At 45.9% G+C, this 25,820-nt stretch overlaps 1 protein-coding gene across 2 annotated transcripts; it reads right to left on the minus strand.

Moving 5' to 3' along the window:
* Positions 1 to 1,850: 1,850 nt before the first annotated feature.
* ALDH3A2 (aldehyde dehydrogenase 3 family member A2) lies at positions 1,851 to 21,720 on the minus strand. 2 transcript variants are annotated; one of them, XM_037068865.1, is made up of 11 exons: positions 21,587 to 21,720; positions 21,158 to 21,323; positions 19,568 to 19,799; positions 18,275 to 18,360; positions 16,189 to 16,397; positions 14,911 to 15,028; positions 12,356 to 12,497; positions 10,335 to 10,501; positions 8,703 to 8,802; positions 5,974 to 6,209; positions 1,851 to 3,356 (listed from the first exon to the last, which is right to left on the minus strand). In XM_037068865.1, the coding sequence occupies exons 1-11, from the start codon at positions 21,697 to 21,699 to the stop codon at positions 3,342 to 3,344; spliced, it is 1,584 nt and encodes a 527-aa protein (XP_036924760.1). In that variant the 5' UTR covers positions 21,700 to 21,720; the 3' UTR covers positions 1,851 to 3,341. The 2 variants fall into 2 exon arrangements, with proteins under 2 accessions (XP_036924760.1, XP_036924762.1); XM_037068867.1 differs by having other exon boundaries at positions 21,592 to 21,676.
* Between the last annotated feature and the right edge of the window lie 4,100 nt (positions 21,721 to 25,820).

Genomic DNA, 25,820 nt, shown 5'->3' on the forward strand with positions numbered 1-25,820 from the left:
TCCTAGGATGCCTTTTCTGAGGCTGGTTGCTGTCTCAGGCTACATACCCCCATCAAAAGTGGGGGGCAGACTAGCCTCCACTGCCACAGTGCCTTCACTATAAATAGCTATAAACACACTCACACAGAGAATGGATTTACTGATCTTGATCAGTAAAAAGGATCAGTAAAAAGGCAATAGGCAAAAGGATGGAAGAGTTTAACTCCCTATCTTGAAGCCCCAACATGCTATAAATTCATTTTTATGGTGTTTTCAGTGCTCATGGAGACATCCCAGGCCTCCTACTCAGCCTGTATCCTTGTCTCTGATGTACCCTTCATTAGTGAGCTTCTAGCACCAAATAAAACACCAAGGTACAGGGCATGGCTAAGTACTATCGTTTCTCCAGCTGTGCTCTACAGCTCACAGGTATTGAAGACAAAGTGTTCCCCAGTCAATTGAGTTTGGGAACCACACTGGCACTTCACAGGCTCCACATGAGCTGGGCCTTTAATGCACGGGCTGACTGGACAGACCCCAGCAGGCAAGATGGGTGGTGGGACCACTTTAGTGTAAAACCTTGTGGGATCAGTGTCCTGTGGATGCACGCATTTCAGATCAGTGAATGGGGCCAGGAGAGAAGATCCTGACACCAATTCTGGTGTGTGCTTTCCCCACACCACTCAGCAATTCTGGCTCCTGCTGACTGTCCCCATCTACCTAGTCTACCTAGAGGAGGCATCAGATCCCACAGGTGAAGGGCTTAGCCCCATAGGAGTCCCCCCTTCTCCCACCCCTGCCTCCAACTTCAGACCCCAGTCACGAGTCCAGGTTTCCACCTGTGCTTCTGGCTGACCAGTTGCAGATCGGAGGGGCCAAGGACCCCTCCTGGGGTTCATTCAATTTGTTAAGAGTGGCTCACTGACCACAGATGACCAGTTCACTATTTAAAAATATAACTAAGGGACAGCAGCTGGAAGCGATGCACAGGGCCAGGTATGGGGTGGGGGTGCGGACCTCCATGTACTCACCAGTCCTGCCCTCCACATGCCATCCTTTGGGGTTTATGAAGCCTTCGTTCTGTAGGCATCAATCAAATCATTGGGCCTTGGTGACATAATGTGACCTCCAGCACCCCTCCCCCGACCCCAAGGTCTGGGGGTGGAACTGGATGTTCCAACCCGCTAATCACAAAGTAGGTTTCCTTGGCAACCAGACCCTGTCCTTAGGTCCTGGTCCAAAAGTCATATCACTACTGTTAACAAGACACCTTTATCATTCTTGTCACTTAGGCAATTCCAAGGGTGTCAGGAGCTCTGTGGCAGAAATAGGTATAAAGACCATATACAGATTTACTATAAACTACCAGAGCACAGAGGGTGTAGTTGGAGAAAGCCTAGTCACCACACAGGCACTGAAGAACCCAGGGAGCCGGAGCAGCCACTGGGCTCTCCTGGTGCTGCTTCTGCGCTAGGCCCACCCTTGTTTCACTGTCCGCAGCTTTAACAAACATGCTCTCGAATCAAAAAAAAACAAATAACAAAAAGCCAGTGACAAAGTAAAACTTGAAAACTATCTTCTTCACTAAGAATTTAAAATGAGAAAGCATGACTTAAAGTTGACAAAGTTTAAAATTTGCCTTTGACAAAGTAAATATTTATAGTTGGAAAAAATTTATGATTAAAGAATTATCTCCAAATGATATCTGAGGCTCCACACTAAGAATGTTATAGAATGTTATGAAATCATGCCAGTTTTATCAAATATAATGTGTTTATTTTGAAGAACATACTCATAGACAAGTCAATAATTTGGTTTAACTAGAAACTGTAAGAGTGTAAAATATGTTAAATGAGAATGCCATACTGAAGTTGTGTCTAGGACTTTTTAATAATTGATTATTCTGATAGTTGGAGACACAGTTTAAGCAGCTTTTCCCTAGTCTAGTGATTAATTCTTGACATTTCATCTTGTGATAAAGACTAACATACTTTAGACAGCTTTAGTAGAACAAATTCATTCAACAAAGTTGATTACACATAAAGTAAATTTACATAAAGTAAATTACATTCTCACTGTGTGGGCAGTCTGATTTCAAAATAGACTTCCTGGGAGGAAGGGTGGGGTGCCCTCAGCCAGTCACATGGCTCCACCCACAGGCAGCTACCCTCCATGGGATTCGTCCTTAGCATTGCGCAGTATCTGGGTCTTGTTGGTGGTCAGATCTCCCTCCATTCTCTGTCCCCTTTAGTACTGCCAGCTGCTATGATGCAGCCCTTCTGCAGCCTTCTCCAAATAATCACCATCAGCCCCAGGCTCTCAAGCTCCAAAATCCTGACTATTCATGGCTTCTTGTCCATGGCAGACAGGAAATGGTTTCCCCACATTGACTTCTGTAGGTTGGGTTTATTTCTGAAGTTTAAGAAAGTGAAATTGAGTTGCATTGTGCTACAGAAATAAAAAAAAATGTGAAGATTTGTCCTTGGAGGTCCACTCATTAGCAACTTCAGGGTTCTGACAGAGGGGCAATGCTGTTATAAGTACAGTGCTGTTATTACTACATTTAAAAATGCCAGGTAGGTTCTGTCAGATGTGGAAGTCTACAACTCCTGCATCATAAGAACGACAGGTGACACTTGAATGAAACTGGCAACTGTCCTCCAGGAAGTCCCAGGATTTACAAGATGCTTCAGGTGTGACTGGTAACAATGAGCCCTTGTGGACAGGGACAAGAGGCTAATACAAACCAGACACAAGGCAGGGAGGTGAGTGGATGAGAAAGGAGGAAAAGCACTGGTCAGGTGGCACATTTGATGGAAGGACCAACTCATGGAGGTCAGGTCCTACAGTCCCAAGGGACGACGGACAAGGACCCTCCCACACCCCACCTGTTCAAGTGCCTGTGAAGATCTGCCTCATCTCTGTGGATTGCAGAGGACTGGTGGTAACCCTGGGTAGCACTGAGCTTCCGGAGTGATGGAGGCAGCAGCAGGGATGGGTGGGGTGTCCCTTGTGCCATGAACTGGAGTAAGACAGTCACTGAGCAGGTTCTGAGACTCCATCTCCCAGGGAGTGCAATTTAGCCTATGATACTCTCCTCCCCTAGCCCAGAGCACTAAGACCTGGGTATCACAATCCAGAACAGGTTTTCTGAGTCTCCTCACTTGGGGGGATGGTGTTGGGCTTGGGCTAAAATGTCAAGTTTAATCAGGGGTGCTTGGCAATGACTTCTAGAGCTGATTACAGTGCTGCATATTTTCTTACTGTTTTTGGTAAGACATTAAAATTACTGGGTCATTAACTATTGACAGAGGAATAATTCAGTGGAGGCACCTAGGAAGGAGGTTGAACAGGATCACTCTTCAGTAGTATCCAGCCTGGAGAGAGGAAAAAGGTATGCAGGTCACTCTGCTGGTTTGGAGACCCGCCAAATGACTCTGGAACATGAGCTGGGCCTGCGGCTCTAAGTGTGTTATACAGAAAAGGCTCCTATCCCTGAGAAGTCCAAGTGCGGCTTGGACCAAGGACAAAAGACTATGCTCTCCCCTCAAAACAACGGCAACAAGACAGGTGGTGAGGGGGGCGGTATTCTGGCCAGTATCGGTGGGACAACGTTAGAATAGAGACAGGTGTTTAAAATGCTCATTTACTGTCCTGGCATTGTGAGCAGGAAGCTGAAGTCTCTATGTGAAATCTGAACACTGGTGAGCAGTGCCAATGCCACTAAAATGGAAGAGCAGGATGGAACCAAACCCACACCCACTGAGGTCAAAGAAGCACTGCCACAACACAACCTGAGAGTTGTAGAGGCATATTTGATTTCCAAAGGCTGAACCCATACCCTCCACAGTCAGTGCTTTCTGTCGCTTGTGTTAAGTTTCACTGGAACTTTCTCTTGTGTACTTGTATGTACTCACTTAAATGCACAGAGAAAACTGCTTCCCGCTCTGCAATTCTGACATGCTCCCTTTCCATTTCCCACTTAAAGGTGTTTCAAATCCATCCTAATTCTAGCAAAGTGAATAAAATAACATTTGCACATAAACAAAATAACTAGTACAGGAAAGCAATTTCAGAAAAATGTACGCAATCACAATAAGTAAAGATTCCTCCAGTAAAATAATAAAAGGTGATCTGATGTTTTAAAACATGGATAGAAGCTCAGAGAGGAGAGCAGAGAAGCAGCAAGAGGAAAAGAAAACCACCTAGTCTCATGCTGAACCCAAACCCGTCTGGACAACTGACACACCGGCTCACAGCTCGCAGAACTGGGAGGTGAAGCACGAAGGGCCAGCCAGCCAGCCACTGACGCCCACTCCCTCACTCTGTGGGTGGGCGAGCCGAGGCCTAAGGGCGGCTCAGAAAGGGCCTTGCCCAAAGTCAGGACTCAGTTGATCTCAAAGCTACATTTCTCGTTCCTGGCTGAACATGTTTATACATTGCTGCTCCTCTGGTCCCTTGGGGAGAAAGGCCTGTCTGCCAAACCCTTTGGGAACTTTGGGCTGAGGCTGCCTGGCCAGTCCCAGCCTGCCCCGTGGGAGTCTTCCGGGAACCATGGCCAGCCTGGGGAGCACAGGTAGGCGCGGACCACCAACTGTTCCATGAGGCTAAGAAGTCCATCCCGACCAAAAGGATGCGTGTTGGGCTGGGGCTGGTGTCTTGGGAAAAGATGACCGGAGACCCAAATGTGCCTCAGACCTCAGGAAGATGAAGAAGAATGGCAGAAAACTCCTAGACTGCACACACTAATTTCCTACCACAGATTCTAAAGGCAGATTTTTAAAAACCAAAACAACTACTCAAAACAAAAGGTGACAGGTGTTCAGAAGATCCTCAGACTGTGAAACAAAGAGCTCAGTGTCTGAACGGTGACTGGGAGCCACACCCAGACTATCCCCTTGTGAAAATGCTAGACGCTGCTAGGCCATCACCTCTACACTTCTTTAGACTCCAGAACCCCACCCTTACATACCCTTCTCAATTGTGGAGAAGTTTTTACACACTGACACTTTGGGACAAAGTCCAAAGTGCCTGAAGAGAAGTTGAACATTCTCTTTTCAATAACCTGTAAGCCTCCGGCTGTAGAAAAACAAACACCTAAAAGAAGACGCGCCCCACGTGGTCCACTTCACATGAACAAAAGGAGGCATTCCTACCACACTCTTAGCAGACAGAGCTGGGTTCTGAACTATGCTGTTCTCTGCTCACTGCTCACCAGATGGCCAGAAAAATCCACAGGGCCTTTCTCCCCAGCTCAGCTTGGAATTTCCAAGAAAACCCAGATGATTTCAAAGGCAGCTGGTATCTCCAATTGCATCAAAGCTGTGATAGTATGAGCCAAACCCCTTTCAAATTAAATTTACACAAAATACAGATACAAACACAGCTATTTTCCAGCCCATTCCTCATACATGTTGTTGATAGGTTCCCTCTGGCATCACAGATGGCTGGCTGAAAGTCCTGAGAGACCACACCTTGGCCTGTTCTTCCTCACTGTCATTACTGTGGATTTTCTCCTTCCCCTCAAGGACACACAAGCTGCCTTGGGAAGCCAGTGGTCGCCTCTCAGCAAGCCCATGTCTATAAGAACTGTCACCAAGGACAGGCTTCACACGGCAGTTAAATTCAGAGAGGCAGTTTAAATTCATTAAATTCTCCACCTCCACAGCCTGGCCCACTGCTTCCGTGCACACTCAGAACAAAAAACGAGACTGAGGCACCAAGAATGAAGGATCTGAGGGTCAGCTGGCTTGGAACTTTGGCCACAGTTCCCGCCTGATGGAGGCCCTGCGGCTGCCAGAGCTTTAGGCCCAGAGCAGGGTAGGCACCCAGCAAGCAAGGGGGTTGGCCGTGCCCCAGTGAGACCATCTTACAAAAGGAAGTGGCTGGCCAGTAGGCCCACATTTGCTGACAGAGTTAATTCAGAAACTAGGGGAGCTCCCAGGACAAAAGTGGTGCAGCGCGCAGCCACTCAGGCAGATCATTGTGACTCACCTTGACAAGCACCGCGGCCATGATGCCCAGGAAAGCGAGGAGCAGGAGGCTAAGTTTTCCTTTGCTGAACCGTTTCAAGAGGAAGAACTTGGCCCAGTTCACCTTCGACTGGCTGTTGGGAGGATATCTAAGTTTGTTAGCACTTTCTCTCTTGAAACTCTTTATCAAACAGGAACGATGATGAGAGAAAGTATTGAAACTGTGTTGTCCATGATAAGCTCCCATCCCACTTGAACCTGAAATACAGGGAATAGACGAAGGAGGCTCCACTGTAGGGGACACTACCTATTTCTCTGTAAATGCTCCCCACCGCCTTGGACCCCTGCCCCCGCCCCATTTATCTTCTTGGCCAGCACATGTGGTTCTTTTCAGGGAACCCTTCCAGCATGCCCCGGCAAGGTGAGCCTCCCTGTGCAGGAGTGCTCTGTAGAGTAGGGCCGGCACATGCCGTTCTCTGGGCCAGGGCCCTCGCTGAGGCCAGGGGCAGTGCTATGCGTTCTCTGCTCTCCCTCTCACCACTCCCAATTCCAGAGAGGGGAAGGGAGCTTAGCAGGGTCACGGAACCTGCCCAAGGTGAAAAATGCAAAGCAGAATGTAAACCCAGACTGGCTGCACTTAAGTGCTGTGTGTGTTCTGTCCCCGCCATATCCACAGCCCTGCAAACCCACCTGCTTCCTCTAAACTCCCGGAGAGGAACCAAGTCCAGCACAACAGGGTCATGCAGCTGGGTGATAACAAGTGAGTGTGAACCTCTGCCCTCCCAAGGAGCCGAGCTCTGTGTAGTTTTCACTTCTCTGACCCATGCTGTGTGCCGGGCAGACCCTGGGGCAGGGTGTAGTGGCACCAGCACCAAGCAATAGGGGGTCAGGAGGTGGTTCACAGGGCCAGGCTGCTGGTCTAACACTGAGACGACAGCTGGAGTGGCAGGGAAATTTGGCAATACATATCAAAAGATGACACTTTGAAAAGAATTTTAAGGGCATATACCAGAGATTATCTTTAGATACAAAAATCTAAATTTTTTTCCTTTGGGTTCTAATTCTACCTTTTCCAAATTTTCTTTTTTAAAGATTTTATTTATTTATTTACTTACTTACTTATCGTTAGAGGGGAAGGAGAGAGGGAGAGAAAAATCAATGTATGGTTGCCTTTCGTGCATCCCCTACTGGGAACTGGCCTGCAGGGAACTGGCCTGCAACCCATGCACGTGCCCTGACTGGGAATTGAACCACGATCCTCTGGTTCGCAGACCTGTGCTCAATCCACTGAGCTACACCAGCCAGGGCTTTCCAAGTTTTCTTAATAAGCCCAACTTTCTTTTGCACTCAGGGGAAACAGGTTGATTCTGTCACACAGAGGGGTCAATGGTGCCTAACGTTGCCTGTCAAAGACCGGGCCTGCACCCAGGTCACCACGTCCGCACTCCGCAGGTACCTGCGCCCTCACAGGGAGCAGCATCTGGCCACTGCTGTGGATGGGAGCTGGAGCCTGTGTGTGTGGAGGAATCAGACACACAGAGGCTAACATAATCCTTTAGGAATGGGGGCAGTGAAACGTCGGTGACTGCAGCCCAAACTCCCCTAACCAGCACTTCTTTCATTCACTACCTCTCTCCACACCCAAAAACACGTGGTCTGCCAGCAAACCATGCTGCTTGGCCCCCTAAATACTCCACCCTCTTTCCACCAGCTCCCCTGCCACCATCCTAGTCCAAGTCACCACCAGTGCCAGTCTTGCCCTTGCAATGTCTCCCAACCCAGCATGTCCTCACCTGCCCTTCATGTGAATCACTGCGCTGGGCGCTGGCAATATGTTTATGTCCCAGACAGGGACCTATGGCAATTTGGAAAGCAGCCTGGGGTTTCCTGGGACAAGCTTGCCTTAAGCAGGAAGAGGTGGTTAACAGTAGGCAGACAGGGCCACTGCATTCCCATGGAGTAGTTTGTTTCTGCCGTCACGGACAGGCAAAGCAGGGGCTTCTAAGACAGTGGCTTTCACTGTTTGCTTTTTGCTATGAGAGTTTTTACATATTTGTTCATTTGTAACATCTATAATAGATAAGTTTAGAGAAGTTTACTGCCTAGATCCCAAAACAAACAATAAAAAAGTGAGGTCAGTCATCCCAGATGAAAAAGGCAGGTAGGTCACAGCCCAGAGGGAGCAGCAGGCTGTGCCTACAGAGCTCAGCCGAGAGTGAGCCCCTTTAGGCCCAGCCTCTCTGGAACACAGGAGGCTCTTCTCAAAGCAGAACCGACTCAGGCAGCAGCCGTCCCAGGGCAGAGGGCTGGGGAGCAGCCCAGCAAGCACCACTTAGCGCCATCCCGGACAGATACACAGGGACCTGAAAATCCTTGGTGGGCAGTCTGCTCTGGTATTTGGAGCCTCTCATGTGCTACCGCCCTTCGACCAAAGACAGAAGGACATTATTATTTAAGACCTGACTGTTGGCCCCCCCAAACCCCTAAATCTGGGAGAAGGACAATAGACAAGTAAAGCAATGAAAGAAGCAAAATAACGACAGACTGGTAAGTGCTACCAAGGATTGGGGGGGGTGGTGACAGGGTAGACACTGACCGTGTAGCAGAGGGCCTGGCAGGGCAGCAGGGTGGGGACTCCCTGCCAAATGGTCAGGAGGAGAGCCACCTGACCATGGAGCAGAGCCACCCCAGCAGCAGCTGTCTCTGAGAGCCTGAGGAGGGCCTGCCATGGGCAGGAGAGAGGACACTCACCCACGCCTCCGAAGGGCAGAGAGCTGAGAGTGAAGTGCATGATCACGTCGTTGACTGTGACTCCGCCGCTGGATGTGCTGTCAATTATCTGTCGGACAAGCTGAGCAACAGGACAAAGGCTCTGGGTCAGCAGTGCCACAGCGGGCTGTGTGCTGTAACACACAGTCTGCTTTCAAGTGTCAGGACAGCTATTTGAATTTGGAGACACTGTGCCAAGAGCCTCGCCAAAAACAAGTCTTTTTGTCATCCTCTCTAGAACACCTGGAGTCTCTTGCTCTTCCCAAGTCATGGAGCAACTCAAGGAGAGGCAGATCCCCGGACCAAATGACACACAACAAAAGTGCTCACTATTTAACCTCTCGGATGCACATCTAGTGCTTTGAGGGAAGAGGCCCCAAATTGGTCCTATTGCATTGGACTACCCAAAATGGCAGCACAAAGTATTTTTTAAAGTAAGACACCATTCAGACTATACTCTGGCTTTTTAAAATTGTTAACATTTCTCTATCTTTGCTTTAAATTACAGAATATGACTTAAGTTGTTTTGAAATGCCACAAATATTTAAGATTTAGTACCAGTTTCTGAAGAACTAAATGGCTGTCCTAAGCCCCTAACAGGGAACAAGACACTTGCCCAGTGGTACAAGTCATCTGCCCTGGGTGCCAACAAGCCTGAGTATTCTTCCTAGGAAGTGGCAGGGGACTACTCACCAGTGCACCCAAACGAAGCACTCCTTGCAAGTGCACCCTGGCCAGGAGACTTGAGGTTTTAGGGTCCTATCTACCACATCACCTAAGGTCATTTAAAATGCCAGACCTCTGCTTGTGCATCATTCCTTCTTTAGTGAGCTGTACACCAGTCTCATTTAGTGGACCCGCAGCAATCTGTACCTTAGCAGCACCACCAGCTCCTGAAGCTGCAACAATCCCACCTGTCCACCACCACCAGAGACTCACTAATATATCTGACCCATGAACTCAAACCTCAACCTTCCCGTCTTCCCCTTTAGGTCTCGCTTTTCTGCGGAGGGCTCCTGAACCTACTTGCCCACCTTGAGGCCACTGTCCCTGAGCAGCAGCCAGTACCCTTGTGATACAAATAAATCAGCCACACTTTCTGCACTTTTCCAGTGGCCAGGCTGCCCACACTGTTGTCACATGGCATAAAATGTCCCCCTGCAGGTACAGTTATACCATCTTCACAGCAAAGCAATGTAACTGGAGGAACTGAAGGTGTCACAGAGGTCTCTGTCCCACACAACCCCACCTGAGGGACTGTAAATACCATCTGGATAAAAGGAGGTAGGGAGCTCTTACACAGAGACGTCCAGCAGATTCATGTCAGAAAAGCTCCTAATGGCAGTACATGAAATTCTTTCAATGACAGGGGAGATACTTGAGTTAAAAAACCTGTGACAGTCACCTGTGGAGACACAGATCTTTCCCAAGGAGCATAGGAAAGGTTATAAGCAGAGCTCCAGGGCCTTATTACCCAAGACAGCAATCTAGGAGCAGAGCCTCAGTTGGCGGATTCTGGTATCACACACAATACACCATTATTTGCTTTACCACACAGAGGGAACACGAGTTGCAGTAGTGGCTTATCATAGTGTGCTGTTCTCTAAAGTCTACCTTATTGTTATGAGAAAATACATAGATAGCCAAGGGCTTTTCACGTCCATTTATGAATTTTATGGCTTCATCCACATTCTTCACAGGCACTATTGGAAGAATTGGTCCAAAAATTTCTTCTTGCATCACCTTGGTTTCAGGATCAACATCAGTAAGTATTGTTGGGCCTGAAAAGGAAATAGGCAAAGTGAAAATGCTACAGAAGACAGAAATGCAAAACGCTCACCTTACACTTTTTTCGTCAGGTCACCTATCTGTCCTGTCTCTATTCCCACTCAAGTCCTATCCATTGGGGAAAAGCCCTCAGTGTGTAGACAAACTATGCAAATTAAATGACCACAAGCATGCAAACCAGAGGATTCTCATGCAAACCAAAATAAAGATATATACCTGGATACATCCTATACATGTTTAACACTGTTCATAGTCATATTTGTATCTATGTTCATAACACGAAAATATATTCACATCTTTCTTGGAGCAGACAGACCCTCCTCTGTGGATGAAATCAATTAATTCTTTTTTTAAAAAATCCTTACCCAAAAATATGTTTACTGACTTTTTTAGAGGAGGGAGGAGAGGGTGGGAAGGAGGGAGGGGGAGAGTGGGGGGAGAGATTGATTGATTGAGACTGATATTGATCAGTTGTCTCCTGTACCCCATATGTGCCCTGACCAGGACTGCACCTGCAACCCATGTATATTCTATGACAGATCAAATCAGTAACCTTTTTTTAGTACACAGGATGATGCTCCAACCAACTGAACCACCGGGCCAGGGCAACACTTCTTAATTCAAGTGCTTTCTTTCACAGGATCTCATTGACCTTTATTTCCATTCTGTTACAGATTAAGAAAGCATATTTAAATGGTCAACAGTCCTTCACCCTTAGTTCAGTGTTCCAGCCAGTATGGGGTAGGTGCGCAAGAAAGGAGGGTGGTCTGGACATTGGAGAAGCTTTGCAGAGCATCCCAACACTCAGTCGAGCCAGTCACCTCTCTCAAAAAGAGCCTGTGAACACACAGGATGGTCAACCAGAAAGGAAGACACCTGACAATGATGAGGTGGCTCTTTCCCTTTGCTCCTAATTTCCTAATAGGTTCTGGCAACGTGGTGGCAGCTCTTGCCAGCACACTCCACTAATGTAAACACTGCTTCCCTGGTCAGAGGACTGATTGGTCCAAGTGTCCACCCGCCTCTGCACAGCCAGGGGAGCTCAGGTAAGATGATCCTGACTCTAAAAGCCCCTAAGTAGTCTGAGCTAATCATGATAAACCTTTCCTCCGGTATTGATTAGCCTAGAAGTGGGCAAAGTCAACATGCTGAGGATGGGGGTTTTACAAGGCTATTCCTGAGACACTGAATTTGCAGGCCAGAAGTGCTCTGGGGCTGCTCATCATTGGAGAATACATTTTCCTTATTGCTTAAGTGCTTTAATTTTTTTTTAAGTTCCATTTTTTTTGTAATTCACAGCAACTTATCAGATGAAAGAAGATAAGTAAAGCTAGTTGGGGCAGCTTTCCTGACAACTAAAGGTGTAATTCTTCTGTTACATTTTTTGAGAAAAATGTGCTTAAAATTCAAAATGAATACATATGTATGGCAAAAGGTAAAAAACACAAAAAAGACAGTAAACAAATAATGTCAAGCACATTAGAGCAAAAAAGTTATTTCTGCAACAGCTCTGGCAGCAGCTGCTTGTGGCATTGTGGCTGAGCCACCTCCTCCTTGTGCTGTTTCCCGTCCACACACTGGGACCAATTATACAGATCTCTGTTCTGCTTTTCAGGGCACTAAGGAAAAAAAATTTAGATAAAATATGTGTAAATATAAAAAAACTATCACAACACAGGTAGTATTATTAAACAAGTGCATACACATGATCATCTGGTAAGGGTTTATAAAAGTATACCAGAAAGCAGTATTTAATAGTTTATTAAACACTAAATATCTGTTTGTCATCGTGTCAATAAAGCTGTCAAACTGCCACTGCCCCATCAGAAAAGGTGGATTTCCATTACCTACATAGCGGGTGGCTTCATCAGTGTCCCCACCAAAAGCTATCTTTTGTCCTTCAAGCAAATTTAGTATCCTCTTAAAATGACGAAGACTGATGATCCTTTCATAATCAGGAGATTCTTTTATGTTTTCTCCATAGAATTCCTATTGTCACAAAAGATCCAGATTTCAATTTAATAAGTATAAAATACACTCTTGCCCCCAAATCAAACCAGCTTTATACCATCACACCCCAACCCACCAAGTACTTTAATAGTGCAGACTGTGCCCAACTTACAGGGTTCAACTCATGATTTCTTGACTTCATGATGGCATTAAAGTGATACACATTCAGTAAAAACTGTACTTCGAAGTTTGATCTTTTGCTGGGCTAATGATACATGGTACAACACTATCTCACACTGGGCAGCAGCAGGAAGATGACTTGCCCAGATGTAGGCTAATGTAAGTGTTCTGAGCATGTTTAAGGTAAGCTAAACTAAGCTTTGATGTTCAATAAGTTAGATGTACTAAATGAATTCCAACTTACATATTCGATTTATAATGGGTTTATCAGGATGTAGCCCCACTGTAAGTCAAAGAGAATCTGTACTAGCTATGAATTCCTTGGCATGTCAAGGATGAGAATGAGAGCACGCACACACACTTATCATGTTCCATGGTTTCAGGGGTTCAAGTGGATCCCATGCAAGAGCAGGAGCAGGAGGAGGCCTCACTCTATTCCAAGGCCACACTGGTTTGCCCCTCTTCTGTGGCTGCTCTCCTGCATAGAGCTGCGAGCTGTAGCAGAGACCCTCTGGCCTGCAAAGCCTGAACTCTTCACTGGCTGGCCCTTCACAGAAACAGTTTGCTGAGCTCTGTGCTATCTCATTGCTTTATAACTTCTCTGGACTGGTATTTCCACCAGTCACGGATAACAGGGAAACCACTCAGAAGATCAAAGTACAGTTTTGGTAAGTTAAACAGGTAAAACAACCCCAAAGACCATATAATCAATATTTATTATGTGAAACAAACACAAAATCACTGAATTGCTGCATCACTCCAAAGCCGTATGAAAGCTCTAGGCTTACTCTCAGACTACGAGGAGCCCTGCTCCCCTACCCTCCACAAACACCCTCTGGTCTGGGTGGGACGAGACATCCAAGCTACATGCTGAACCACAAGTCCTTGGGCGCTGGCTCCGGTGCCACTGACCATGGTTTTCAATGTGGCTGCGCCTCAGCATCACCAGGAGACCCCAGACCACCTGAACCCCAGTCTAGAGGGCACGACGGGGAAATTCTCTCACATGGCTCTCTAGTGACCTTGGTGGAGAATCACTGTGTTAAGTGTATGAAACGTGTCAGAGAAAGACTGCGGGCTCACTCCTATGAAGACGAGTTTATCACCCTACTCCACTAAGCACGTCCTCTCCAGTTCTCACATTTTTCCAGTCTCACAGGGGTCTTTAAGCTGCTCTTTGTCAGTCCACATTCCCCAAATCCAGCCACTTCCTCTTTCATGTTCTCCTTGTCTGGCTCCATCTTCAGTAGCATCACTTCTGCCCAAGACCCCTGGAGCTCAGGCCCGTAGTCACCCTGTCCGGAGCACTGCACTTCTCTACCTTTCCTGGTAGAGTTTCTAGTGTTTGCTCATTTGGTGTTCTTGACCTTTCCTCTGGCTGCTCAGTTAGCACCTGTCAACTAGATGACTGTTCCAATTGTCTCTCCTACCCACTGGTGAACTCGGCCACGATGGCTCATCCCATTCCTTGCCTCATTCCAAATTATATGTTTCTTCAAGGCTGAGCTCAGGACACAACCAACCAGCCTGCCTTGATTCCCTTGATAAAGATCTTTAAACACACTGGAAAACTGATAACCATGCCAAGAATATAGAGTAAATAGACATTTGATTAACTCACTCCTCCAGGCTATTTAGGCTTTCCTAAAACACTCTATGTACACAAGAACTGATCACCTTACCTAGCAATGACCACTGTGCCGAAGCACCCTGATTATACTTCAAAGCATTAGTAACATTCTCTCAAAACTACAAAGCATGGTTACTTTATTTTAAAGCACTGATTTTTCAACCAGCATGCTGCAACAATCTGTAAAACATGCAGTACCTAACTATGTAGGTAGGAAACAGCAGTGACAACAGCAACCATCCAGTGTGAATGACTCCAAATCATACTGGGGTTTTTTTTTTGGGGGGGGGGGGGAGGATTGTAAAAAATATATATCTTTCAGTGTGCTGGACTTTAGTAATTAGTTTGTGCATGTGGCATGCAATGAAAAAGGTTGGAAATTCCTGTTTTAAATTATGTGCCACAATTAACCAGTTGTTTTATCAACAAATCAATTAGTCTAAATGGGTTTAACACCAGCCTAAATCTTGCTCTCAGTAGGCATTCTACAAAAGGGGCATAGAGCATTTTTAATCAGCCAACAGGTTAATTTAGTCACACAGGATTTTCCTGGGAAAGGGAGGGTATATGGATGCTGCCTACAAAAAGTTGATTTGAACCACCTTAATGAAACCAATGGAATAAGATGTGTTAAGCACAAACCTTCACAGTGTCCTTAATCTTCTGCACAACTTGATTCTGGAGAGACGGTTCACAGAGAATGTAGTCAGGAGCAATGCAGGTCTGACCACAGTTCAGGTACTTCCCCCAAGCTATGCGTCTGAGGCGGGAAAAGAAGCACTAGAATTAGATCTATGATCCATCTGTTACATAATTTTGCATTGTTTGAATGTTTCCAACTAGCTTATAGTCACAGACTTACTCGGTAATTTTTATAAAAAAATATAAATATTTTAAGAACACATATCTAAATCAGCTGACTGGAACTTAGAATGCATTTTCCAAACAATGTAAAGTACCTGAAAGAGCAGGGAAATTCTCATGCCAGCTCATGGGAAATGGGATTGTAGAGCAGTGAAGCCCTTCCTCACTACAAGAAAAGAGAGAGCCTCCCCATACCCACTTCCTCCTCCCGCTGCAGCCAAGAGGACATCAGGGATGACAGGAGTTCTATACAGACTCCAACTCTTCTGGCTGCGGTTTTAGGTCCTGCTGGCAAGGTGTTCAGGCTTGCAGAACAAGAGTCCCTCCCTGCACTGGCAAACTGTGCCCAGGTAGAGACCAAAGTCCATGACATGAATGTTTTTACAGAGCATACCACATTGTGGCAAGTAAACTTCTACTTACGAAGTCAGAGTCACCCCAGCCCAACCCTCTACATCTTGTCCTTGCTGCCCATCTCTGAAGGAGAGAGAAAGTGACATCACCCTAAGAGCACACGGTCAGTTCTGGGTTTTGGTACTTCCTGATAGCTAAACCTGATTTAGCAGAGAGAACCTGAAACCTTTTGTTTTCTAGTTCCCAGATGCAAGATTCTAGACTAACTTAAAAGAAAAATAATACTGGTTTTATCAACAAAGGAATTCAGTTAAGAGATGAACATAATAACCTTTCTATTGAAAATTTAAAGGTTTTATTAGGCACACACAATGCTTTGGATTACCTACTTCCTGGATCTAGCGGCAAAATAATACAATTTCTTACAGATTTATGCTCCAAAGAACAGAAAGCACCTTCTCCACAACTCCTAAGGAAATCTTGTCATGTCATGACCTACTGCTCATCTCCACAGGCAGTGGCACAAAGGGACAGTGGGTAAGAGTCCTGCTGCCCCTGAGGACATCAACCACCAAAGCTGAACAATATTTCTTGCTCGGGACCAGGAGGCATGGGTTTCAATGCAAAGAGGACACATTCACCTATTTGGAAAAGTCTCCACTGTGCTAGGCCAACCCCAGGTGACCAGAGAGCCACACTCACCTGCACGCAATGTCCAGATCACAATCTTTATCAATGTAACATGGACTCTTGCCTCCCAGTTCAAGGGTCACAGGAGTCAGATGCTTGGCAGCAGCTTGCATGACAATTTTTCCAACTGCAGTGTTTCCAGTATAAAAAATGTGGTCAAATCGCTGCTTCAGAAGCTCTGTGGTTTCATCAACACCACCATTAACAACAACATACAGGTCCTTAAAAAAAAGACAGACATAAACACACTGCCAGATTAACCCCATTGTGTAACATGAGCAGTTTCTTCACCAGAAACACAAAACATTGAGTAAAACCACAAAAAGTTGGAGACCAGCCCCTCTGAGTACAGAAAGGGAGCAGACAGTGGAAAAGGGCAGATCAGAGTCAAATGGCATCTGAGACCATCAGCCTTCTGTGGAACTGACTGGAGAGCCCAGTGTTTCCAACATGAGCTCAGCAATGAAGACACCAAAGAGAGCAGATGGGTAGACTTGACCAGGGAAATGTTTAAGATGGGGGCTGTGCAGGTTGGGGATTTGGGTAAGTAAACAGTGGCTGCTTTGAATGACCACAGGACAGGCCCCACCCTCATGTCTTAACCTGAACATTCTCTCCCTACACAACACAGCACAGGGCTCAGCCTATGGTCAGAACCAAGTAAAGCATAGCAGGCAAGAACACTCACTTTTGAAGTCAGGTCTGGGCTAACATCTTCACTCTGTGACTTACCAATTCACAAGACCTTTGGCAAGCACTGAACATCTTTCAGCCTCAGTTTCTTCATCTGTTACCAGGGAGAAGTCACACAACTTGGACTGAGTCCTCACCTGACTGTGCTATTAAAACTATTATGAAAGTGGAAACATTTTGAAATACAACATGAAAAGCAATGACAGAACAGATGGCAAGAAAGACAGAGATAAGTTCAAAAGATTCTGAGGTACAGGCATGAAGTAAAAGTTGGCTTGTGGACCTCATGTTCCACTTGGTCTCTGGCTAGTTAGTCCTCATTAACTTCATAGTTCAACTGCCCAAAAAATATTTCAAGTTTTAACTTACATGTGGCTTAATCAGCAGAGCATACATGACTGATCCTCACAACAAGCTAAGTGAGGCAGCGTGGGCATTACTCTACCCATCTGCACAGTCAGACAGTGAAGAATTTACCCCAGGTCAGGGGCAAAGTAGGACCTTCAAATTCTATCTCCTGGTTCCAAATCCTACTCAACCCATGACATCTCACTGTTTTTATCCTTCTTCTGAGCTAGACAACCACAGCCATCAAAACAACACTGTTCTGTGGGCTGCTGTAACAGGGCTTACGATGACAAAGAACAGTATTATTCCAAGGGCCAGAGTTGGCCTCTAGATTATTATATATTAACATGTACTTGTAGTTACAAGTGTGACATTTTAAAGCTGCCTGTCAGTGAAAGTGAGATGAGGACTCCTTCCTGCAGCAAGTCCCTGTAAATCTAACAGTCCCAATTCTGTGGTGGGGCCTCCTGCGCTCTCTCCCAGGGAAGGTGTGAGGACCTCAGATTTGAATAGAGGGGTGAACCACCTGTGGTTGAGGAGATCAATTTCCATCATTCAGATTTGATACTCTCAAATGCCAGCACTTTCACCCAAGTGATGGTCCCCACTCTGGCTCAGGAGGCCATTTTCCTTCTGTAGTTTCATACCACAAACAGGCTCACTTTAAAAGCACAACTGTTCTTATATAGTCATGCTCCACTGAGACAAGAGAGGTTGTCAGAACCCAGCACAGCACTGATTCCTCATTAAATAATTCTGTCTCTAAATGAATACATCCAGAATCATGTTAGATCAATCCAAAATACCAGATGGCAGAAGAGGATCTATACACAGCAGGGATGCCTATGAAGCCATGGGCCCAAATGTATTTCCTAACCACAACAGCTGAGCTATTCCACAGTTATTCTGGAGCTTAACTTCTTTTATTAAACCAGCTGCTGGAAGCTTAAGGAAAAGCAAACAGATTCCCAGCCATCAATCACACACACTAGTAGAGAGGTCAGATGGATGCTCCCACAATAAGCAGATGTGCTGAAGATGGTCAAGACATTCTTACCTGGTCCAAATACTGGGGAAGGAGCCTACCCAAGATGTTAGCTGTATTTTCACTTATTTCAGAAGGCTTGATAAACACAGCATTTCCTAATCAAAGCAAAAAGAAGCAGGACATTATCATCTAATGCTCAACTAAACTTTTTTTTTAAGATTTTATTTATTTATTTATCTTTAGAGGGGAAGGAGAGAGGGAGAGAAACATCAATATATGGTTGCCTTTCGTGCGTCCCCTGCTGGGAGTTGGCCTGCAGGGAACCAGCCCGCAACCCAGGCATGTGCCCTGACTGGGAATCGAATCACGATCGTGTGGTTCACAGGCCCGCGCTCAATCTACTGAGCTACACCAGCCAGGTCAACTAAACCTTTTAATAGCTCCCAAAACAGTGTTCATGTAGGGAATTCAGGCTAAGTATTTCAATGATTTCTGTTGCTCTTAATTCTGCTCTTCCTCATCATGAGCATAAGAGCTTGTCTCACTTTCTCGAATGCTAACTTCTTGGATCTCATTATCTTCAGGTAACTGACAATAGGCTCCATCAGCCTTCCCCACTCTATCTTTCCATCACTTTTCTCCCACTCCCACTCTTGGATTTTATTCTCTGTCCTGCAATTATTGGGCAAAAAGGTCTTGTCAACATAAACCTATTGATCTGAATCCTGCAGAAGTGAGACATTAATCTCTTGGCATTTACTAGAAACCCAAGCTAGCTTTACTACCAAAGCCCTTACCTGAATGAAGAAATGGTCATACCAAATCAAATGGTTCATCCAAGGCCAGAGCTGGCAACTGACACTGTCCAGTAGAATATGGATGCCTGGTCACAAATTCCTGAGGCTATACTTATGCCTTTACACCCTCATAGGTTCATTTCCTAGGTGCTATGAACAACAGTTATGCTGGCCCTGACCCAGGTTGTTCAGTTGGTTGGGTGTCATCCTGCGAAGCAAAAGGTTGCAGGGTTGATTCCCAGTCAGGGCACATGCCTGACCTGTGGGTTCCATCCCCAGTTGGGGTACATTCCAGAGGCAGATAATACATGTTTTTCTCCCTCTTTCTCCATTCCCCACTCTCTAAAAATAAATAAATAAAATCTGGGGGAAGAAAGTTACTCTGCCAATCTATGGAGCCCATTTTTAAATATATATAATATTTATGAATTCTCAGTACACTGCTGGTGTAAACCAAGGCATACCATCAAAGCGAATGTATTTAATTAGTTGCCATGCTTAATTTATAATCAATGAGAAAATAAGACCCTCTAAAATGGTATAAAGACATAAACTGACATCAGACCTGCAGCAATGGCTCCTATCAGTGGCTGAATGGTGAGAATTAAGGGGAAGTTCCAAGCTCCTATAATCAACATGACTCCCAAGGGCTCTGGTTGAACATAGGCCTCATCCAGCATGGTAAGCAGGTTCTTCTGGGCTGGTTTAGCAGTGACCCATTCAGGAAGCTTCTCTAGCACTAGATCAATTTCCCCAAGAATGGTAATGACTTCATGACTGTATACATTAAGTTCACTCTGTTAGGAGAAAATCACAGTAAACCCTGCATGAGTATGACACATTGACCCTGAATGTCAAAAACTTCAGACCAGGTACACCTGTGGGGAACACTGGTGTTATGAGACTAGGTGATTTGCCATCCAGATTTCTGTTGCACCATCTAAACTCTCAATCAAGACTTGCTAACTCCCTCTCTAATACACTCAAGCCCTCTAAATCCTTCTTTAGTGATCCAAGCAGGAGCCATTGAAAGCAGGCTTAAACATACCTTTCAGGATGACTTCCCTGATTAATAATGGCTTGCTTTGATCACACTATATAAACCATAACAACTATGCTTTTGACCTGTATCTTAATATTTCACCCTTAATACAATGGTTTATAAACTATACTCATGTTTTGTCTGTGTATTTTGTTTCCCAACCAAATTTAAAACTCTCAAGGGCAAGGAACTTATTACATTTCTTTAGTAATTCTATATATGCATTTATTCACACAAACATTTGATGGTTTAAAAATCTTAATGACCCATCTTGTTTATTTGATACTACAGACCCTCTCCACCTAAAGTACACTAAAGGATATTTTATACTGCTGTTACTATTACTACTGTTGTTACTACTCTTCAAAATAATCTTTGATTGGGGGACATGAAGAAGGGAGAGGGAGACTCACAAAGTCAGAGCAACATCTTGTTACCCCCGGAATAAAGATAAAAAGTAAAAATAAAATGATAATAGTATTAGAAAATATATAGGAATGCCTTTATGCCCTAATACTACCCAAACCCTTGCTACTCAAATCTTGGTTCCAAAATAGGCAGCAGGGCATCATCTGAAGCTTATTAGAAACTTAGAATCCCAGTCTTTCTGAGTCATAATTTGCATTTTAAAAGATCCCCAGGTGATTCACCAATACGCTAGAGCTGGAGGAACAACGACCTAAAACGCAGTCATGGAGGAAATTTAACTGCAACAACCACCACCAAAACCCTCTTCTATAAAAGAAACAGTAAACAAAGTTGGAAAACAAGAAATAGGGAAAAAAACATCTGCAATATATTACGTTGACAAAATACGGAACTCCATGATATACAAAAAAACTTCTACGGGAAAAGAATCATAAACACAACAGAAAAACAGGCAAAAAAATATATTAGAGGCACTTCACAAAAAGAAGCCAGAAATTTTAACACTTCTGTGTCTGCTGACACGAACAACAGGGCTGTCGCTAGGTAAGGTGGGAGGGTCGGGAAAGTGAGGAGAATTTTTGCTTTATCTGAACTGCTGGAAATAATACTCCCACAGTACCTGCGAAATAAAAAATAATGAAAGGCAAAAGCTCTGGAGCAGTGCGCTCCCCAAGTAGGGCGTACTTTGCCTAAATCTGAGGCGACGGCAGCCAAGAGGTCCTTCTCGCGCTCCTGCACCATCCTGCGTAGGGCCTCCAGCTGCTGCAGCCGGAACCGCAGGGGTCTCGACCGGCCGGTCCGGAAGGCATCGCGAACCCGCTGGACTTGGCGCTCCATGGTTTTCCTTGTGCCAAGAAGACAGGAAATGTCGGTGGTAAACGCGGCAGCAAAGACGTGACGCCGGCGTCCTCTGCCCCTTGCCCGAGTCCCGTGAGCCGCACGCGCAGGAAGAATCCTCCGCACCCGCTCTCTGGACAGCCCGAGAGTCTCCGCAGGGCTGGGCGCGCCCCCTCGAGCCGCGCAACTATTGGTCGAAGCAAGCCTCGTGACCCTACAGTCATCAGCCCCGCCCACTCCCTGGGGTCGGCCCTGGTGGGATTGGGGCCTGCTGACCAGACCTGTTCTTGAGTGGTTCCGGGGCCGGCTACAAGGGATTCCCGAGAAGTGGCTTGGGGTGCCAAGGAAAGTCGGGTGCTGGGCGGGAAGCGCTCACCGTCAGGACCCATGCGGCCCTCACTCGGAAACGCTCTCCGCTGGGGATGGGGGCGGGCGGGGGGGCGGGGGTTGCTCCTCGGACCTCGGATTGGTTGGGGCCGGGGTGGGGTGAAGTGCCTACGCGTGGAGGTGGAGGCCTGAAGTGGCCCACGGGCGAGGCGTTGCCTGCTGCGCCTGGCGCCAACGCTGCACACCACTGATGTTTTTGAGAGAAACTGCCCTCGCTTGTTTTCCGCCACACTGCGCTCCCTGGCTGAGCCTTCTGGGCTCTCTTTAGAGAGACCTCTGTCCCTTTCCGTACTCAAACTCATTTTCACGGGGGCCACATCAGCCTCAAGGATTTCTTCAAAGGGCCCAAATAATTTTAGGACTGTATGAATGTAACTACTCCTTAACTGTTAAGGAGTTGAAATTACATCTGGCCCTTTGAAGGCAACCGCCAGGCTTATGTGGCCTTGGTGAAAATTGATTTGATATCCCTGCTAAGGGCTCAGGTGCCCCAGGACTGTGTCTCTGTTCACAGAGACACCCTCTTCTCTGTTCACAGTCGCTCCTCATCCGGTCGTGAGGAGGTGGTCAGAGACTTTCAAATTCCACCCGCAGTCTCACCCTTTCCTCTGAATTCCAAGGGGTACGTCTGTTGAACTACCTCTCACTCACCTCTGTTTGAACTTCCAGTAGGCATTGTAAAGTTCGCTTCAGGTAGCACTTGATGTATCCTCATCCACCAAGCAAAACACACACCTCCTCCAGTGTTCCCAATCTTGATACGAGGTAGCGCCTTTCTTCCCACTCAGCCAAAGGCCTTGGAATCATCCCTGACGCTTTTCTTTGGCCTTGTCTTAAAATTGTGTGTGTGTGTGTGTGTGTGTGTGTGTATGCCAACCACTTCTCCCCAGTCCAAGACAGAATCATTTCCACCTGCGCTGGAGATGCACCAGCATCCTACCGGCTTCCCTGTACTCTGGAGGTGGTCTGTCAGGCCTCAGATCTGCATGTGCCATTCTACACTTTGTAGTGCAGAGGTCCATCTCTCAGACCACCTGGCTCCTTCTGCCAGTGAGAGGTCTGATAAAGTAGTAAAAAGGCAGGAAGAAGAAGGTAAGTTTTGCTCCTGGATTCAATCGTGCTCCAGTTGCTGGCCATTTCCATAGTGGAAGTGGAGGTGGGATGATTCCTGACTCTAGCAGTTCCTTCCTTGGTCAAGGTGGCACATCTAGTACATCAAGGAGGGTGGTGACAGCATCTCCAAATAGCACAGAAGCAGGTCCCCCTCCTATGGGTTCCAGCCAGGAGTATTTGGAACAGCGTCTAATCTACATCACCCCAGTCTTCCTTTTGATGTTTATTACTCTTAAAATTCCCTGCACCTGAAATAACTAAAGAGTGGTTTCTCTTTTCATGGCTGGATCCCGACTAGTGCAACTTGCTATATATACAGCCTTTCCTCCACCTACCTGTCAGCAACCCTTTCAGAAGGTACCTTGACCATGTTACTTCCCTGCTCACAACTTTCCATTTACTATGACATTTAGAATAAAATCCAAAACTGCACCATATTCTACAAGCCCTATATGACCTGGCCCTCAGCTGCCTCTCAAACCTCATTTTGTATTATTCTCTCACTTAGTTAGAGTGGTTGGTTTCCTTGCTGTTCACTGAAGACTAACTGTGTTCCCACCTCAGAGCTTTTGAACTCTGCTGATTTCTTTGCCTGAGCGCTCAGCTAACTTTCTCACTTAATTCTGCTTAAATGTTAGGTCCTCAAAGAAGCCTTCACTGACCACCATGTCTAAAGTAGCAAGTTCTGCTCCTCTGTCCCTTACCTTGTTTTAGTTTATTTCTTTATGTTGCTCTTCCCTGCTGAATGTCTTAAAAGTCAGGGACTTTTTCATGTTCACAGTAATATCATTCTTATTATAGAACATGGCCAATAGTAGGTACTCGAAAAAATGAGTAGTAAACTCTCAAATACTCTAGTCTCACTGTCCATTATTGTGGCTTTCTCAGCAGCCTATAAAATTTGAGGCTTATTTAAAGAGAGATTCTTGCCCAGGCTGATGTGGCTTAGTGGGTTGAACATCATCCTGTAAAGCAAAAGGTCTTGGGTTTGATTCCCAGTCAGGGCACATGTCTGGGTTGCAGGTTCAGTGGTGGAGCTTACAGTCTATGAATGGTAGATGTTTCTGGAATTAATGTTTCCCTCCTCTTTCTCCCTCCCTTCCCCTGTCCCTAAAAGTAGGTAAGTAAAGTCTTTAAAAAAAATAGAGATTCTTGGTGAAGGAAGGAAGTTGGCATGACCATCAAACTCCATTACCTCCACTTCTCCCTTGTGTTCTTTGGAGAGGAAAAAAAAAGTCCATCCAAAGATGTCATGGTTAAATGAGAGACTACAGGTGAGCAGTCTTCTTACATTACAGGGAAAAGTTGTAGCCTTTAACAGCACCTGGGCAGAACCCTTATCAGAAAATTGAGAGCATTCTTAGCAAAGCAAGTTTTGCAGGATTTTATGCATTCTTTCTTAGGCCTGATCGCCCTGGGGAACTGCCTGTTCCTGCCCAGGGCTGCACCACCCTCCACCATTGTTTCAGGCTTAAGTCAGGCGGGGAAAGTAAGGCAGCCAAGAGATTAGGAGACTTGTTACAGACCGAATGAAGACTCGGGCTATGTCAAAGCCAAGGGGTGAGGGTCCATCATCCCCTGTTTCTATAGCCCCCCAAGTCTTCCCCTGGGGTCCATTCATGACGATGCCTGTCTTAGGTCATCCCTCCCTTGAGGAATTTTACCCATTATTGGCTAATTGGTCAGGCCAGGGGCCAAGCAGGGCGAAGTAAAGGGGCAGAGGCAATGCCCCTGCCAGGGAGATAAGCTTTGTCTCCTAGTGGCTTATGGTCCCAAGGTCTCTCACTCAGCCTTAGCTGGGGGGGGGGGTGGGGGGGGGTGGGGGGGGTGGTTATAGCTTCTGAAACCAGGCAGGGCAGTTCCCAACATTGAACTTCACTAGTCAGGTAATTTCCAAAAGCTTGTAGTTCCCACCAGTATCATATGACAGTCTAATAGCTTACCTCTTCTCTGATGCTTGATCATGCAGTTTTTTTCAACTTAAATATTCTAGTGGGTATGTAGTGCTGTCCCGTTGTGATGTTAACTTGCATTTGCCTGGTGACTAATGATAGTGGTCACCTTGTTATATATTTATTGACTATTTACATATATTTCCATGGCAGGGAGTAGCAGATTTTATTAAAGGTGTTTAAGACAACAAACCTGAACTGAATCCTCAGATTGCCGTGGACACCTGTCCTAACCCTGACCACACTCTTCTTCAGCAAATACGTGTCTGACATAGCTGTTTGTGTCCACAGATCAGGAATAGAAAAGAGCAAACACAGGACCCATGCATAGGTAGCACACACATGCATGCATATACCTCTAAGAGAGGGGAGATTAAAGTCTTCTACAAAAGAAGTATCCAGATGTGTAATTCTCATGATCTCTTGAAAGACTGAAACATAATCTTTGAAAAAAAGAGAAAAAAAAACAAATAAATACTGTGCAAGATTAAAGGATAGAAAATAAGACTATAGAAGAGGACAAACAAGCATTAAAACTCAGGAAAGAAGTGAAAGAGAAAAAGAACATGTTAACAGAGATGAAAGTCAACTAGAAACAACAAAAGGTAGAGTAAACAAGAGATATAATAAAGGAAGTTTGACAAAAGTACACAAAGTGAACTGGAGATAGATATTGCATGATTCCAAATATATGGGGCAAATTCAGAGACAGTAGTCAAATTCACAGACACAGAGAGAATGGTGGTTACCAAGGCCTAGAGGGCAGTGGGGGCAACAAGGGGTCACAGTTGAAGGTTTCCACTTGGCGTGATGAAAAAGTTCTGGAGATAGATGGATGGTGCTCAAGTTACTGAATACCTCCCCAAATTCAGGTTCGAGTACCCAATGCACTAATAGGCCAAAACATCGAGATGCTGGTGTTTGAAACAGAGACCGGTTTATCTGGTTTGGCCAGGGTGAGAGGTTGGGAGAATGAGATCTCTCAAATCCCACTCTCTGAAAAAGTAGGGAGTTCTGTGCAGCTGGGGAGTAGGGGAGGGGCAGGTCCTGGGAACTGA

The sequence above is a fragment of the Sturnira hondurensis genome, unplaced genomic scaffold, assembly GCF_014824575.4.
Source record: "Sturnira hondurensis isolate 20B ecotype Veracruz unplaced genomic scaffold, ASM1482457v3 Scaffold0018097, whole genome shotgun sequence".
Lineage (NCBI taxonomy): Eukaryota > Metazoa > Chordata > Mammalia > Chiroptera > Phyllostomidae > Sturnira > Sturnira hondurensis.

Bases quoted from the DNA above. Each gene is read 5' to 3' on its own strand.
- ALDH3A2 (XM_037068865.1), bottom strand. From the start codon at position 21,699: ATGGGTCCTGACGGTGAGCGCTTCCCGCCCAGCACCCGACTTTCCTTG. The intron at 19,800-21,157 runs GTACGCCCTACT...TTCTCCTAACAG, and splicing joins TCGCCTCAGATTTAGGCAAA to AGTGAACTTAATGTATACAG. The intron at 10,502-12,355 runs GTAATGGAAATC...TTTCCTTTTCAG, and splicing joins TGAAGCCACCCGCTATGTAG to GCCCAACAATACTTACTGAT.